Consider the following 17,633-nt stretch of genomic DNA (forward strand, 5'->3'; position numbering starts at 1 on the left):
GCACTATCCTACTTGAGGCTCTCTCGATGGCGGCAGTATTCTATATTAGGTTAGTAGCAGATACATTATAATTTTAAATAGATACAATGCAATGAAAAGAAAAGAAAATGACACTTCATTACTGACGCAGTTTAGACTAATAGAGAATAAAACAAATCAAAGATGGCAGTATTAATGCCAGATTTTAAAACATTGTCAACTCTTTATACAATAATAATCTATTTATAAGTAGATCTAATTATATAATTTAAATATTTATTAAATTGTGTTGTTTGATTTGGGGTGAATAAAATGTTTTTAAATAAAGGTTTTGGAAAAATTATGTAGGTAGTACCTTTAATTTTTATCCAGTCTTCTGATCTATTTATTTTTTGTTTGCGTGTTGGTAAATTATCTTCAGATTCTTTAAAGGTAGATGTTATGCAGCTTTTTTTACAGTTATTAAATTTAATGTAATAATTGTCCGTGGGTGGAGTGCTTTAATGGGATTTATGGGTTAGGTTTGTTAAAGAGTTTTGTATTTTAGTTCAATCTGTTATCATCACTGAATAAAATGTTTTCTCCGGAACTTGGTCATCGACTGTATTCTTCACTACTACACTCCATTTATAGAATGTATCATCTTCTTTGGGATCCATCGCTTCGACAAGGCGCCTGCAGGCGTTCTTGTCACAGGCTACTACCGTCGCCATTGCAGGCCCAATCTTCTCACACAGCCTCGGGTTGATTTGCCCAACTTTGTCTAGGGCGGTCAACTGGGCGTCTTCCTTCTAAAATTCGAACTAGATGTGAGAAAGTCGTAAATTCAAGCCACTTTGAGTGCTTTTTTTAATCATCTTCTTTTGGGATCCCTTTTCCACAGCAAGGTGCCTGCAGGCGTTCCTGTCACAGGCTACTACTTTCACCATTGCAGGCCCAATATTCTCACACAACCTCTAGGGTTGATTTGTCCAACTTTGTCTAGGGCGATCAACTCGGCGTCTTCCTTCTGGAATTGCAAGGAGATGTGAGGAAGTCGTAAATTTAAGCCACTTCGTGTCCGACTTTTCTGTGAAGAGTATAAGGTGTTCGATATTAAACACGTTTCAAAGAATGTTATTAAAAGTGCGTGTTTGTGTGTTGTTTGCAGGAAAACAAACCAGAGAACGAGTGCAGTGTGTGCCCCTTCGAGCTGTCTTGCCCGTTGGCCAACAAGCGGCACGTGTGCTGGGACAAGTATCACTGTCAGAAGGTGTGCGCGCCAATCTGCGGGACTAGAACGTGCTCGGCCAGCGGCGAGTGCTGCGATAACAGCTGCCTGGGCGGCTGCTCGGGCCTGCTCAACTGCACCGTGTGCCGGGACCTCTCCATCGGGGACCTGCGAGACCGCAAGTGTATCAAGGACTGCCCCAACAACACCTTCAAGGTAACAAACACTACATTTCCACTGAGGACTGTCGGCACTGGGAGACAAGGGCCTCAATGGCCGAGTGTACTTCGGATCCAGAGGTCGCTGATTTGAAAACTGACGTACGTTTCGTCATCCCCTCTGCTTACCCCTGCTTTCGCCGGAGAGGTAGACAAAGAGGACGGACCGCCAAACAACTCGGTCTTTCAACATTCATGCATCGTCTCAACATACCCTTATGTTATTCTGACTCTTGACGTGACCCGACTCAAGTTAATTATTTATTTTTATTTATTGCATATTATTTTATTTATACTGAAATTGTTTCAATTACATAACAATAATAATAAAAAAAAATATTTCCTTATACATATCGTCGCTGTGAAATCAAACCGGCATATCTGCAAAATGCTTGTTTTTCACCAGAGCGCTTTAAAGATTTCGCATATGATATTTTCCTTTTAACGTCCGTTTGGTTCACCTCAAAGCCACCTTATTAATGAATAAAATTTAGACGAATACTGCTTATTGAAGTAGTAGTTGCAAATAAATCGAAAATTACTTAAATTAAGAGTAAAATGCAGATATGCCAGTATGATAGTATGATTTAAAATCAGTGTAATATTTGCATTTGTGGCTTCTTCTTTTGGAACCTGTTTTAGGTATAAAAAAAAGATAATGTTGTCAATGAAAAAATAATTTATTGCTTCACAATTTTTTTATATAATACTGCTCTTCCCTTTGCTGGTAACTTCAAAGTTTCACAATCTGACTAACTTTAGGATACCATTTTTCTTCTTCTCATCAATGGTCTCTTGGAATAAGCTTGCATCAGAACAGGATTCCCCGATTGCCCCGTTTATTCCTTTTCTTCGCCTCCTCCCAGGCATGTGATCCGTAGGATGTTTTGAAGTAAAAGTTGCCGTCGTCTTTAATTATTTTAAACATTCGAATGTCCAAAATGGGTAAAATTACCTGGGGGTCCTTCAGAGCTTTTATATCAAAAAGTCCTCGTGACTCGACTCATGAACCAGGTAAGGCTTGCCACTTTTCTTTGCCGTTTTCATGGCCATGGCGTAGTGGGAAAGTAAGTATATCGGTCTGCTTCGGAGTGCTCTTTTAACTTATTTTTCAATGGTTGAGTGAGCCGAATCCACCTTGTTTTGGGTGTGGCCCTTTACTAAAAATTTGTGTGTGATAGATTTTATGTTTTTTTAATGTTGTAACAGCATATTTGTACATTGCCATCATAAAGTTATTTTTTTGTTGTCCACAATAATTATCGTTGTAAAAGACAACGTCTATTGGACAGTCAGCTCTGTCATTTAAATGTTGCAGTCATTTCAGCACACAGCTCCCAATCTCAATAACGCTTCTTTTTCCCTGTGTCTCATCCTAAGTGTAAAAATTTACTGTTTTGTCGCCTTTCAGTCGAGCAATTGTTAAATTATAAACGGCTAGTTTTGAAATGTAGTAGTAGGAAAACGCCTCCCCCTGCGGATATGACAGCACTGCCTGTAGGTCCTATACTGCTACGACGGTTGAATTTGTGCTTTTATTGTCATTCTCCTTTTCCAGTCTGGACAAGTCCTTTTCTAGAATATGATTCTCATATTCTGTCGTATTTTGTTTCGTATTTTGGTAAATGAGACAAACATCACTCTGATCTTTCTTCGGCGTGAAAGTTTGTATGACTTGAAAAAACCTCTGTACTGGTTGTAGCTGATTCCTGCAAGGTTTCACTCCTTTCTTTCTTTTAGATAATCTCTGTGATCGGCGATAGATTTTCCACCATCGATATACTCCCGAGAACTTTGAGATCTGTAGTAATGACTAGGAACACTTGAGTTTACAGTTGTGGCAAGGAGGCTTCATGCTTCGTTGGTTCACTCTTCCACGGGTTTTAGACTCGTATTCCTCACCGCAGTTTCGCATCTTTCAGTTTGCTAAAGTTATTTTTATTAAATTTGCCTATTTTAATTTATTTTTTTAACCGGGAGATATTTTACCCGGGTCAGACATTTTGGCATATATGCCGGTTTGTTTTAGTTGAGGCTGCTATAAACGCTTTTGTTAAGTGCAAACCGGATTATCTGCCAATAAGTCATATCTGGGTAATAATAAAAATGTACTATTGTGAGATAATTCAGTTTTACTTACATGATGGACGCCTTTCCCCCTTGAAAGTTTTGAAGCAACTGGCGTATTGCGGAATAGGTCTGTCTTCTGCTAAAAAAAATGGCGATTCCCGCGTAAATGCATACCGGCCCAACGCCATCTGACAGATTTTTATTCAACTATACGACATGCCGGTTCGACATAAAAATAGAAGGGAAAAAAAGAAATTTTTTGACACCAATAACTCAAAAGCTCCATTTTTGCACATATGCCGGTTTGATTTAACAGCGACGATATATGTACATAGATTTTGTATACCTAATGTTATATTAAAGTAAGAATGATTTATACTGTAACTTATATAAATATTATATTGTTTCGTGAACACGTCACTAGGAGAACCCGTTCTGAGGTGTTCCCGTATTTTTGCAGGTAGTATTGTTGTGCTTTGATTATATTATTAGGTTAAATAATATTATAAGAAAGAAAGCAACAAAATACAGACTGATGATGTGTGTAACTGATTAAAAAATATATATATTATAGTGTTTCGCGAGCACCTTACCAGGAGAATCTGTATTGGCTAATCACAGGTTTTTTTTTTAAGACAGTTTTACACAGTATTTATTGAAAAATTGTGTTCGGGGAATACCCTGAAAAAGAATAAGATACGTGTTTACAGAAAATATGTAAAACACAAAGTTAATATCACAGTAATTGATTCACTTGATATCTTCATCGGGCGTTCTTCTAGCAAATTTGCATTGTATATTATCCTTACACTTCTTTCTTCGTTCATCTGCTCTACATGCCCACACCATCTAAACTTTCCTTTATGAATCTTACTCACTACGCTTACATCAGCCTAGCATTCCTCCGCAGTTTTCACACGGTAATATATGATTTCACAGCATTCATTCTACTTTTGTCCTTCCACTGGCAGTTCCATGCCTCACTGCCATACATCAGGAGTTTTTAGTATCATATGGGTCCCTCTATCGGTTCTCACGTCAAGACTCTATTTTTGCTTTTAAGACGAAGCTACTATTAAACGCCTCTTTGGACAATTTATTGTATAATTAATATAAAGATACTTATGTTTTTGTTGAATGTTTGGTTTCAGCACCAGGAAAGGCGATGCATCTCCGAGGAGGAGTGCCGCAAGCTGCCGCCCCCGAGAGAGTTTGGGGCCGACAAGCAGGAGCGCCCCTACAAGCCCATCAACGGCACCTGCATGCTGCAGTGTCCACCTAACTTTGACGAGGTAACACTCTTATTATATAATGCACCTAATACCTTTAACTGTCCTCCAAACTAGCCACCAAATTCTTATTAAAGTTTTACTAAATTTATGTTTCAATCGAAGATATACATTATTTATCGCAAAAAATAAATTAATACTTACCCATTTCTTATTTATGTTTACAAAAATACTCTATGAACTTCTTTACGTTTCCCGGCTATGGGAGAGTCGACTGAATGGTATGTTTTCTCAAACTATTAATGCCGTTAAAAATGTTTGGAAGATTTAAAGTTTATTTTTCTGATTATGATTATCATCCCAAAAATTACGTCATTTTAATATTTTCATCCATAATATTATTGATTTCAAAAACGATATAAAAACGCACATGCTGAAACGATTCCAACTGGCTACAAAGTTATTATGTTGTAGAAAACGCCAGTGGCTAGTAAGATGGCTGTCACCAATATTGCCCGGCGTGACGTCAACGCCGCCAATATTTACAAATAAAAACGAACATGTCGTTTTGGCAAGCAAATCGAAAATGGCACATTTCAAATCGTTATAGAAAATATACCTACATTACCGTAATTTTTTTCGAGAATAAAAAAAAACGGTGAAAATACCCTATCGGATGAATCTTATTCTTTATACGAAATGATATGTTTAAAGAAATAAAAAATTTTATCACTAATATTTTGTTAATATAATAGTATTATATAAGGGTAAAATAATCATGGAGCACTAATCTAAAAAAAAATATTTCAAAAGGCTTTGATTTCAAACATTTAAATATTTTACATATATTGTTATAATAAAATCACAAATGAAAAAAATAAAATGTTTTGTACTTTTATACTATTCTTAAAACAAAGTAGAATAAAAATAACGTAGTAATTAAACAGATTATGCATGTATCAAGAAAAGAGTGATATAAAAAATGTGAAACCTTTATAATGAATTTGTTGTGTGTTGGTTTCCAGGAGCGAGGCAAGGATGGTGTGTACCGCTGCGTGGAGTGCAAGGGCGCCTGTCGCAAGGAATGTCCCAGCATGAATGTGGACTCCATCCAGGCTATCGAGAAGCTCAAGGGCTGTACACACATCATCGGCTCCCTGGAGATCAGCATCCGAGGAGGCGGCAGCATCGTCAGGGAGCTGGAGGAGGGCCTCGGCCTCATCCAGGAGATCACCGGCTCTCTGAAGGTGGCACGCTCGTACCCTCTCGTCTCCCTCAACTTCCTCAAAAGCCTCAAGGTGATCAGGGGCGAGCAGAAGTACGGCTCCGAGAGGACTGAATTCTATCAGTGAGTATTGGCCAAACTGGCAATTAATGTGTTTTGATATAAATATTGTTCTCCGCGAAGCCAGCATCAGGAACAGAAATTACTGGCTCTCAGCCTCTTAGTTTTGTTAAATTTTTAGAAAAATACTGAGGAGGTTGAAAAAAGAGTTTAAGGCGAATGCTTAATGCTAAATCACTATTTTGATTAATCTTTATAACGAATTGGTGTACATTATAAATACCAAAAAATATGCTTTCGATAAATTGAAGGTTTTCCTATCGTTTTGCTTGAGTAGAATACAAATAAAAAAATAAATTAATAATAAATGTAAACTACTAAAAAAAAAATTTTTTCAATAGAAATGAACGCATAAATGAAACTACTTTAAAAAAATACTATTATAGCTAAGATTATCTGTGACAGTTTCACTTGATTAACTTTCTTGCTTTCTTATAAAATTATTTACAAAATAAATAAAAACCATTTTTGTGCTTGAAATCGAACGTTTCTAGACTCCGTTTGTCAAGAGATCTAATACCTATTACCTACAATATAAGGTATACCAATAATATACACATTTTTGGCTTGTAGCTTCCTCTTAACTAGTGTCTACGCTGTCTGGCTAAAATAAAGGTCCCGTGCAAATTTCTTTAATTTGTTTAAATGGATAAAATTAAATTTTTAATCTTCGAAAATAATTAAAATATTTCGTTAAAATTTTCTGCCTAGTTATTCAACATACCCAAGCTATAAAGTACTAAACGAAAATCGAATATTATTTGAAATGCAACTCAATTAACCTTGTAATATGTTTATTACGGTCTGCATATCGGTATTTGCCCATACCTGCTTTCTTTAACCTGTTAACCGAGCGGTACGTATAAATACGTTAAACTTAAACAGTATCGGGTACGGGTAGGATATATGAATACGTCCTTGAAATATATGTTGCACCCTGGAACGGGCGGGACGTACATATATTTCCGAGCATATCACACTGAAATTGAGTTTTGAATTTTTACATATTTTAATTTTTTAAACTCAATGTTTCTATTTTATTTGTGTGCTTTTGTTTATTGTTCTGTAATTGTTACCTTTTTTATATTTTTTGTAATCTTTATAATTGTTTGTAAAATTTCTAATTTTTTAATTCAATGTATCCATTTTTATAATGCATAAATAAAAAAAATAATAATATGAAATTATGTCCTCCGGGCGTGACATAACTGACACGTCCTAGTGAAATAGTTCGCGCCTGTTATATGCTGCGTAATTCAAAATGGAATCCCCGGTTAACAGGTTAAATACGCCCGACATCTCTCGCTTGCTTGCACATAGGAGTTGAGTGGGTGCGGAACAGAGATAGAGATTCTAATCGGGTTTCACGTTCATAAAAACCCTCATTCCAGGAATTGAATTATTACCATAAAAAAATATGTTTTCTGAATAATATACTATCCTTTTGTTGAAATACCGATGTAAACGAAAGGCACGAAGATAAATATAAAAAGATTTTGATTCAATAATTATGTACATATAGTTGGGACCTTTACAAAGAGATTGACTTTCACTAGAAGGTTCTCAGCTGTTTAATCTCTTTAAAATGAGTCGAAGCCTAGGCCCGACTCCAAAAGTTTTTTTTAACCCTTTTCTTGCCAAAATTGAAAAAGTCATTTTTTTGTTTTTAAATTGAAATGATAAGATTGGCTTTTTTAATTTTTTTGGTAGATTTTTACATATAGATTAGAACAGTTTCCTGACTGTATTACGAGTTCCCGGACGTCAAGTATATTTTTAATATTATGAAAACTTAAAAAAAAAAAAACTTTAATGTACAAAGCTTAATATGTCAATAAAACTTTATAAAATAGAAACGAAAAGGTCTAAAAATTCTTTAAAAATGAATTCAGAAAAGCAACAAAATCTGAGGTATTTCCTTAGGAACTCTGTTATCACGAGACATTTATCAAAATGTAATTTTATAAATTTACAAATAATAATGATTGGCACATTAATAAAAATCCTTTTTTTGTCAAAGTTCTCAACTAATACCAATAAAAGCAAGCATGCGGCGCCAACTGATTGCCGAGCGGCTTAAGCGTCGCTAAGACATCTGTAGAAAGTATGCAGAATGGCACCGGTCAATGTTGTAAACATTGAAAAATATTTACACCACTGGGTACGATAACAAGGAAAATTAAATGAAATTACTGCGCAATGTCGCAATCATTTATACAATTTATTCTGCAAAAACATTATTTCTTGGACACAGTGTCATTTAACCAGTGGAATAACTAAATGAAATGCAAGTAAAATTCAAATCAATCTATTCAAGATACAGTTTTAAATTGAATACAATCTCCAATTATTCTAATTGATGAGAGCCATTTCACTTTTTGAAGACATGCGTGATTGCTGTTCCAAAGTAATATTTTCAACCATGAGCTACTGAAATAAGTCAACACTCCATGTTGCTAGTTCAATTTTTTTATCGTTAAATACTGAAAATATATATTTTCCTATTAGGTTGAAGCCGGAGGGGTATTAACTTGTAGTTCTGTTATAAAGTGGATAAGCATTAATTTAAATGGGCCTATATGTTTCTTTGTAGAAATGCCCTGACGGTGACGGACAACCAGAACCTGCAGGAGCTGTGGGACTGGACGATGCATGGCCCCATTGAAATAATGCATGGCAAGCTATTCTTCCACTTCAACCCCAAGCTGTGCATCGAGAAGATTGAACCGCTGCAGAAGATGGCACGCGAGTCCCAATTCACTGAGCTGGAGGTCGCCAGGAACTCCAACGGGGACAAGGTGGCATGTACGTATTATCATTCTTTCCTATCTCCCTATTATCTTTGTCCTACCATCAGGGTAATCTGCCTAATCGGCAGATTGTCTGCCATCAAACTCTCCCCGGTTTATCATTAGCCAGTTGAATGATGCCTACCCATATTTAGGTCTCATCGCTCTAGGCCTTGAACGATTGCTACCTAAATTTAGGTAAACGATTTATTCGAATTTCTTTGATAAACGATGAAATATAGGTGGATACATTGGCTTTAAACACAGTGAGCAGTTTGTTTATTTCCATATTAATATTCGGAGGTATAATTTTTTGAATGAATGCGGCCGAATCCAAAACGGAATGACCGGGAATCTCCATTGCTCAAGGCATTTATTTTGTAAATACCCCATTGTTCGAGTGGACAATTTTAAATTTGGCACTTTTCGTAATAAGTCCAAGATATTGGAGTTTTCTGCTTTGTGAAGCTAGTACAATTTAACAATTTTGCATCATTTAATAAAAGAACTTATTTTGTAGCAAAATTACATTGTGGAATATTGCCCCTTTGGAAAACATTCATATAGTCAAATAGACCTTCACCAAAGAGGCTGCTCTATCATCCATCAGCTTGCAAAATGACATAGCGTTGGGGTGCCTAAACTTAGGTGGCGGGACAGAGTAGGAAAGAGACAGCGAGAGACGTGAGACGAGGAGTGGGATATTTCCAAGAGACTACCAGGAGTCTCTAAGTGTGAATGCTAATTTCTTGCTGCACCACATGTTTTACACGATCCCGTGCAAAAAGGTTAATAAGTTACAATTTTAACTTTGTTAATGTGTTCTATTGTGTATTGCAGGCAATGTGACCCTGCTTAACGTGACGGTTGAGAAGCGCATGCAAGTGAGCATGCTTTTGTCGTGGGAGGCGTTTGTGCATGATGACTCTCGTTCGCTGCTGGGCTACGTGGTGCACAGCATCGAGTCGGAGCACCAGAACATCTCCTTGTACGAAGGCAGGGACGCTTGCGGAGGCGATGGGTTAGTATTCCATATTACCGTGCCAACACGAGTAGACTAAAGTAGAGTAGTTAAAAAAATAATCATTCATTAGAGAGTGACCTCGCTGGAATCAGCTTAAATTGCAGATCTTTTTAGTTTTGGTTCAACTTTCTATGGTACATATTTTTTTTGGCAGCATCATTCGAATGATAGATTTTATTTTTAAAGAAATAAATATTACTACAAAACAAAAGATCTACTATTCTGATAGGTTAGAGTTAAAAAAAATAATTATTTGATGGAGACATCATTTAACAACATAATTTGAGAAAAAAAAAAAATCCAAAAAACACTGTCGATATTCAATTAAATTAATTATTTTGGTATTTAAAAAAAAATATTACAAATTGTTGAGAATCGCACCACTACATATGGGGTCATTTTAATTGCAAAAGAAAAAACTTTTATCTATAAAAACAGTGTTTTTGATTAATAATTTTAATTTATTTATTTATCTAAACTGCATGCATAATTCAATGTGCTGTGTTCATTCACGATGGATTGTGTAAAATGCGCAGTGTTCGACATCTAATGAAAGATTTGTGAAGGAAAGCTTGACACTAATAATTTTTTTAATTTCCTGGCAACGGGTGATGCCGTCAGGTTAAGCATGGTGCAGATATTTTGTTACTAGAGTGGAGGTGAAGCGGAACTTTCCAACTCCCTGAGTAAAATAATTAAAAAATCTGTATAATTTTTTTGAAAACCAGTATTATCAGAATCATCAACGTAATCTTTTAAATTTTTACAGGTGGCATTTGGACGACATCCAGGCCTCCCAAAAGGAAGAGAAAGTGTTCCATCTGCTAACACATCTGAAGCCCTACACGCAATACGCCATCTACGTCAAGACGTACACTATAGCCACCGAGCGTGTCGGCGCTCAGAGTCAAATGATGTATGTGCGGACACTGCCTGGACGTAAGTTTACCTATAATGATTTTTGTAACATTATTTACTGTAAAAAGCCACGTAATTTAGCTCTTTGTGTGCTGACTCTAAATTTTTGTCATGCGCCTGCATATTCTATTTTCATAATAACTTCGTTATTATGAAAATGAAATATTCGTTTTTTACCATTTTTTACCAGATAAGTTGTTTATGTATTTATAAAAATAGTATATAATCTACCATACGTAGTTTCCCCAGAAAAGCTTCTTATATTCAGAGAAATGATTTTTTAAATTATATTTTGAAATGCTATTTAACCGCGCGGCGCACAAGAGATTAAACACAACAAGAATACTTTTTACCTGAGAACTATGCAGCAAGCCACTTTCTTTTCATCAGTAGGTTATTTTTTTATTTATTGTTTTGAAGAAATACATACATTCGTAGGTTACGAATAACCTGGCAATATTTTTATTTCTCGTACTTCCATCACAACAAGCGGAAAATGTTGAACCCTCGACGCTTGATGCTTGGTGGGAACTTGATGCTTTTGATTGCTCAACTATCTAACCAAGGTTAGGAGTAGGAAAAAGTGGAATGTTTTGATAATTGTTTTTTTAGGTCAAAATACCCCCAACTGTCAGGTGAGAATTTTTGAAAATACGCGCAAATAGCCTTGACGAGTTTTTTGTTTACCAGATAATGTATCTTATTATTTATATTTGTTTCATGTTTGCAAAATCATACGACGTTTCCCCAGAATACCTAACATTGGAAAAAAAAAACCGGTTTTATTATTTCTACGTATACCTTAATACATACACTACAAAAAAAAACAATTATCAAAAGGTGTTTTCAAAGAATAATGACTTTTATACTGCTTTGAAAACTCATTTTTACGACACCGTTTTACTTTGAATTTTGACATTCATAGACAAATTATTTTATAAGCTCTGACAAGAGGTTTACATTCATGAAATAAACAGTAGAATCTCCAGCTCAAGTGATTTTGATTTTTTCCTTTATACATTTTCAAAGCATAAGAGTTAAAATTAGTGTGGATGGTACTAAAGCTCACACAAGTGCGCAAGCGCCAAACACGGTTATATAAAGTGGAACGGATAAACATTCCACTGGTTAAACGACAGGGTTAAATTAAAGCTTCTCTTATACGATTCGTAGAGAATTCTGGAAACAGTACGTAGCCCATAGAAAAGATTTCAAATGATATTGCCAATTCCACCCTCCCGCAGTTGCAATAATTTGCAAAATCATTACAATTACAAATAATGAGATGGATTTATAATTAAAAACAATATCAAAACAAATGATTGGTTTTCAGAGCCCTCTTCGCCTCGTATAACCCAAGCCATTTCTCTGAGCCCCGGTTCTCTCATCCTGAAGTGGGAGCCCCCAGCGTCGCCTCATGGAAACGTGACACAGTACCGGGTTTCTGTCAAGTGGGAGGAGGATAAAGAGGATTTCTTTATGCAGAGGAACTACTGCAACGAACGTGAGTATATTAATAGATATTATATTTATCTTGTGAATTATATAATGTAATATGAATTTGATAAAAGTTGTAAAATTCAATGATGCTGTGGGACAAACTTGCTGCAATTTATTTTGAAACAGCTTATGTACGTTCTTTCCTAACTCTTCAAACTATATGCACAAATAAGGATTATATCGAGCAAATGTACATTATAATCGAGCCCTTATGTGGAAAAACAACGCTGTTTTGTGCAGATCCATTAAAAATATACGCCATACATCGAACTACATTCACAGCAAAAATCGTTTTATAATCTCAACCACAATGATAGTATGTACAGTAGTAGCGCGCTCTCAATACAAGTTGGCCATTACTTAATTGAGACTGACTGTTTGTGCGATCTGCGCTTGGCATATGCCATTATTATGGTGATAATGTTTTACTTCCGCATTATGTTATTTGTTAATATGTTGTAAAATGTTAATTGAAATACCTTATTACATATAAATTTATTTGACTTTCAATATATATACGCTCACTACAGTCAAATGAAATGTTTAACAGCCCCATATCTCAAATATCACTTTTTCACATAACGCTGTACATATATAGAGGTACATACTAGGTGCCTACTAGGCATACACATATATTACATAAATATATGTGTACCCAAAAAGTATTGAGATATTTTTGTTTATTGTGTAAGTATGCACAAATAAGTATAAGGCTAGGTTTACACTTGTAAGTAAAATTTACGACTTTCGTAAATTTTTGATAAGTTACTCACGGGAGCGATTACATATGCATCCAACTTATCGTAAATAATGCTCACGGAAGTTGTTTGGAAGTTTAACTTACGAACTTCTCACAGAGACCGCTACACCAATAATTCTATTTTTGGTAAGATGGCTTCCTGACAACAACGCGTTGCCGCCGACTTTGACAGCTGTCAGTTAGTAATATTTGATAAGGGATTTGTTTATTTACGGTTAGATCATGGATCCCCATATAGTACCCATTTCCGCACACAACGGATTGCCGCTGCGATAATATGCACAATTTTGTCAAACAAAAACGTAAGGGCCCGCAGAGTATTGGACTAGGAGTTGGCTTCAAAGAAAAAGTACTGATGGGGATTTAACGGCAGAATTAAGAATTGAGGGTCAACGAAAATTACTTAATTTTATCCAAATTAGAGAAACTGACTTCTAACTTTGGAAATGGTTGGACCGCTAATTAAAAAGAATGATACTCGTTTTCGGAATGCTATTTCGCCAGCTGAAAAATTAATGAGATTCCTGAGGCGTATGTGTGTAACACCATGTACGATCGTGTGAGAAATGCGGAGATCCGCAAAGAGTACAAGGCTGATGTAAGCGTAATGAGTAAGATCAAGAAAGGGACGCTTAGATGGTTTGGGCATGTAGAGCGAATGAGCAAAGAAAGGAGTGTAAGGAGAATATACGATGCAAATGTGAATGGTAGCAGAAGTCGGGGACGCCCAAGGAAGACATGGCACGACCAAGTGAATCAGATACTTGAATCGGGCCATGTCAACAGTCATAATAATAGAAGAGTATGTATTAGACGATGTATGAATGTGAATGAGGCAATAAGTGTGTGCCAAGACCGAGTTGTTTGGCTGTCCGTCCTCTCAGCCTACCCCTGCGGGGAAACGGCGTGATGGTTAGTTAGTTAAAAAAATTAATGGTGACTCTTCGATTTTTGCGTCAGGTAATGTATTCTGTGTATTCATATTGCATTTGTGTATGTATTCACTGGAAATATTAATTTGTTTTGAAGTTTGATAGCTGATCCATCAGTTCGTGAAGTCGAATACTAGAATCATTATCACACATTTACACAGGCATTTAAACATGACATTGTGTTAATGATAAATAATGTTATGTTAGTCTCCATAGATTATTGCAGTGTATTATTTCATAAAGCTGTTCATGGCGACAAATAAACAAGTCCCGAGGAGCATCGGCAGAAAGACCTGTCAGATTTCTGTTTTACCATCCAGACAGTGACGTCAAAACTTACCGTAAGCGTCTCAACTTATCAATCTGTTTTGATAAGCTGTGAGAGAGCCGTAAATTCCCGCGTGAGCGATTAGACCTGTCAAAAACTTACGTAAAAAAAACTCCCCTAACTTGGTAAAAATTACGGTAAGTGACTTATGGTGTCGTTTACATTGGTAAATTTGTCGTAAGTCGCTTACGTGAGCAACTTACAGGAAAAAACTTCCAAGTGTAAAGGCAGCTTAACGTTTTCTTAACTAACATAAATTCCAGCACTGGTGGCCACCGTGATCAAGCCGTTTGAACCTCAAGAGGAGACTCCCAAGGAGAAGGAGGAGAAGGCCAAGAAGGAGGAGAATTGCCAGTGCGACAACAAGGTGTGGAATGATGAAGAAGTTATTGGCCAGATCACCTTTGAGGACAATTTACAAAATCAGGTACAAATGACATTAATTGTAAAACTATTCATTACAGTATTACTAATCGATTACTGTAATCCACCTTGCATCATCGGCGCTACAACCCTCGTAGAGTCTTGGTTTCCTCCAGGAAATGTCTCCACTCCTACCGCTCTCCTACTATTTACCCCAGTTTGTATAACTGCTTAAGGTGCGGTTTTTGCCTCCAAACCATTCAGCCACCTAAGCTTAGACCTTTGTAATCCATCCAACACAAATGGAAATCTGAAGTAGTAATTAGTTTCAGTACCATTCATTTCATTTCTCTATATTTCACTTAGCACTCTAGAATCTGATAGCGGAAACCTGCGGAGTAATTAATGCACATGTTCTCCTAGTGAAGTGTTCACAAAACACTACTACTAACCCATACAGATATTAACATTGTTTGTATAACTGGTACTTATTATGTAAACTGTATGTAAGAGAATATAAGTGAATAAATAAATAAATTATTAAATTCAGTTTCAATGTCGGAAACCCGGGTGTGTACAGTAGAACCTCGTTAATTCGAAATCCACGGGACATCAAAAATCAAATTTCGAATTAACGAATTCCCACGTAATTCGAAATTTTATGAAAAAAAAAAACGCCGAAAATCGATTTTCTCGGCCGCCACTTCAAATCCGGGTGGTATTTTAGCTGTAAATTCGTAATAATACCAATTATTTCTTTATTTTCGCGGCCGATTACCGTAGCGGCGGGCCCTTTAAATTCAGATATTCGCAATAAATTCGTAAAAATGCTATATATTTACGCGTAAATCGTGATTTCGCTGCCGATTTCGGTCGCGGCCTACCCTTTAAATTGAGATATTCGTAAAAATACGATATATTTCCGCGTTAAACGAGAATTCGTGGCCGTATTCCGTCGCGGCCGGCTCTTTAAATGCAGATATTCGAAATAAATACGATATATTTCCGTGTAAATCGAGAATGCGCGGCCGATTTCCGTCGCGGCCGACCCTTTAAATTAAGATATTTGATGTAAATTCGTAAAAATATGAAATATTTCCGCGTAAATCGAATTTTATCGGCAGTTTTTCGTGGCGGCCGGCCTTTTAAGTTCAGATATTTGAAATAAATTCGTAAAAATATGTCATATTTCGGCGTGAATCGAAATTTTTTGGCCGATTTCCGTCGCGCCGTATTTTTTATCTCGGATATTCGAAGTAAAGTTAGTAAAAATACGATATATTTCTGCGTAAATTGAAATTTCGCGGCCGATTACCGTAGCGGCGGGCCCTTTAAATTCAGATATTCGCAATAAATTCGTAAAAATACGATATATTTACGCGTAAATCGAGATTTCGCCGCCGATTTCCGTCGCAGCGGGCCATTTAAATTCAAATATTCGAAATAAATTCGTAAATATACGATACATTTACGCGTAAATCGAAATTTCGCGGCCGAGTTTCGTCGCGGCCGACCCTTTAAATACAGATATTTGGTGTAAATTCGTAAAACTACGATATATATCCGCGTAAAACGTATTTTCTCGGCCCTTCAAACTCGGATATTCGAAATAAATTTGAAAAAATACAACATTCCAGTGTAAATCGATTCAGATTTACAAAATAATAATACTAATTAGGACGTTGTATAACCACGTAAAAATACATTTTTCGGCGTTTTACCGCCACAGCTGACTTTTAGATTCAGATTTACGAAATATTATGATTTATTTTCGCAAAAATCAAATTTTTTCGAATTACAAGAACAAATTTTCGCGCGCAGACAAAAATAAATTTCGAATTACGAATTAACGAATTTCGAATTAAAAAAAAATTTGTATGAAAAATTTTTTCTGCGGAAATTTTTTTGGCGAAAATTTCGAATTACGCGTTTTTTCGAATTATCGGGGTTCGAATTAACGGGGTTCTACTGTATTAAATTATAAATACATAATTTTCTTTACCCGCCTCACTAGAGTCTGTAATTAACATAATAATTAATAGAAGTAAATGCAAGGAAAACTTATATTATAGATGGCAGCATTTCCATTTGTAGCTAGCACGTGGAGAGTGTGCACGACAGACGTTAGCGTAATAATACAATATTATTTTTAAATAATAGGGGGTGTAGTGCACTAACTTTGGGAGGTGATTCTACATGATGGTAGGAGTAAAAAAGATATATAACTTTTTTTTCACACACAAAAAGACATACCTACTAAAAATCCTTTGTGTGAGGTACAAAATTTTTTTTTACTAATATAAGATAACAAATAATAAATATTGATAGAAGTAAGTAAGAACATCAGTAAGTGTACAGCAGACAAAGGGTTAGTATTAAGAAAATTGCAAAGTAATAATAAAATATATATACCAACCGTCCAATGATGGTGAACAACAGTACGTTATTTCAAATGATCTACATAAGGGTAAGTATATAGTATATGTTCCAAGCTGTTAATTAATACCTCTCTAATTGAGAATAACTTGTGTTTAGCGAGGGAGTGTCGTTTTAAGGTTTTAACATTGAATCATTTTAGGAATACTACCATACATATAAACTTTAAAATTATGAACATAGGTGCACAGAATAACACGCTACAAATAATACGCTAAATATTGCAAACATAGAAAAAATATTTTCCACAAAATATATATTTTTTTTTAATTCCTGTCTGTGTATTTATACATATATTTTTAACACTGATTTTTTATAATAACCAAATTAGTCATAGGTAAGGTATATTTTAAGTTCATTCTTAAAATTTTCTTAATTTTTTCAGCTTGTATATCTTTATGAAGTTTGTTAAAACATTTAATAGCTGCATATGTGCAATGGTGTTGTGCCGTTGTTGTATTGAGTTTAGCGAATACTTACGCTTGTGAGCTTGCCGAGAACGAGGTGGCAACGTTGTGAAACCACATGTAAA

The 17,633-nt window shown here is 35.7% G+C and overlaps 1 protein-coding gene across 2 annotated transcripts in view; it reads left to right on the forward strand.

Annotated features, from left to right (window-relative positions):
- Positions 1-17,633, forward strand: part of LOC149425283 (insulin-like receptor) — a 281,616-nt gene that overhangs the window by 244,077 nt on the left and 19,906 nt on the right. For both annotated transcript variants that reach the window (XM_089650360.1, XM_089650355.1), the window contains exons 5-12: positions 1,130-1,405; positions 4,629-4,769; positions 5,732-6,054; positions 8,645-8,856; positions 9,681-9,861; positions 10,634-10,803; positions 12,116-12,286; positions 14,566-14,729. In XM_089650360.1, coding sequence (XP_089506486.1) covers positions 1,130-1,405; positions 4,629-4,769; positions 5,732-6,054; positions 8,645-8,856; positions 9,681-9,861; positions 10,634-10,803; positions 12,116-12,286; positions 14,566-14,729 — 1,638 coding nt within the window. The remainder of the gene's footprint in view (positions 1-1,129; positions 1,406-4,628; positions 4,770-5,731; positions 6,055-8,644; positions 8,857-9,680; positions 9,862-10,633; positions 10,804-12,115; positions 12,287-14,565; positions 14,730-17,633) is intronic.

Source organism: Hesperophylax consimilis, chromosome 3 (assembly GCF_061612785.1).
Source record: "Hesperophylax consimilis isolate HC1 chromosome 3, BYU_Hcon_1.0, whole genome shotgun sequence".
In the NCBI taxonomy this organism is placed as follows: domain Eukaryota; kingdom Metazoa; phylum Arthropoda; class Insecta; order Trichoptera; family Limnephilidae; genus Hesperophylax; species Hesperophylax consimilis.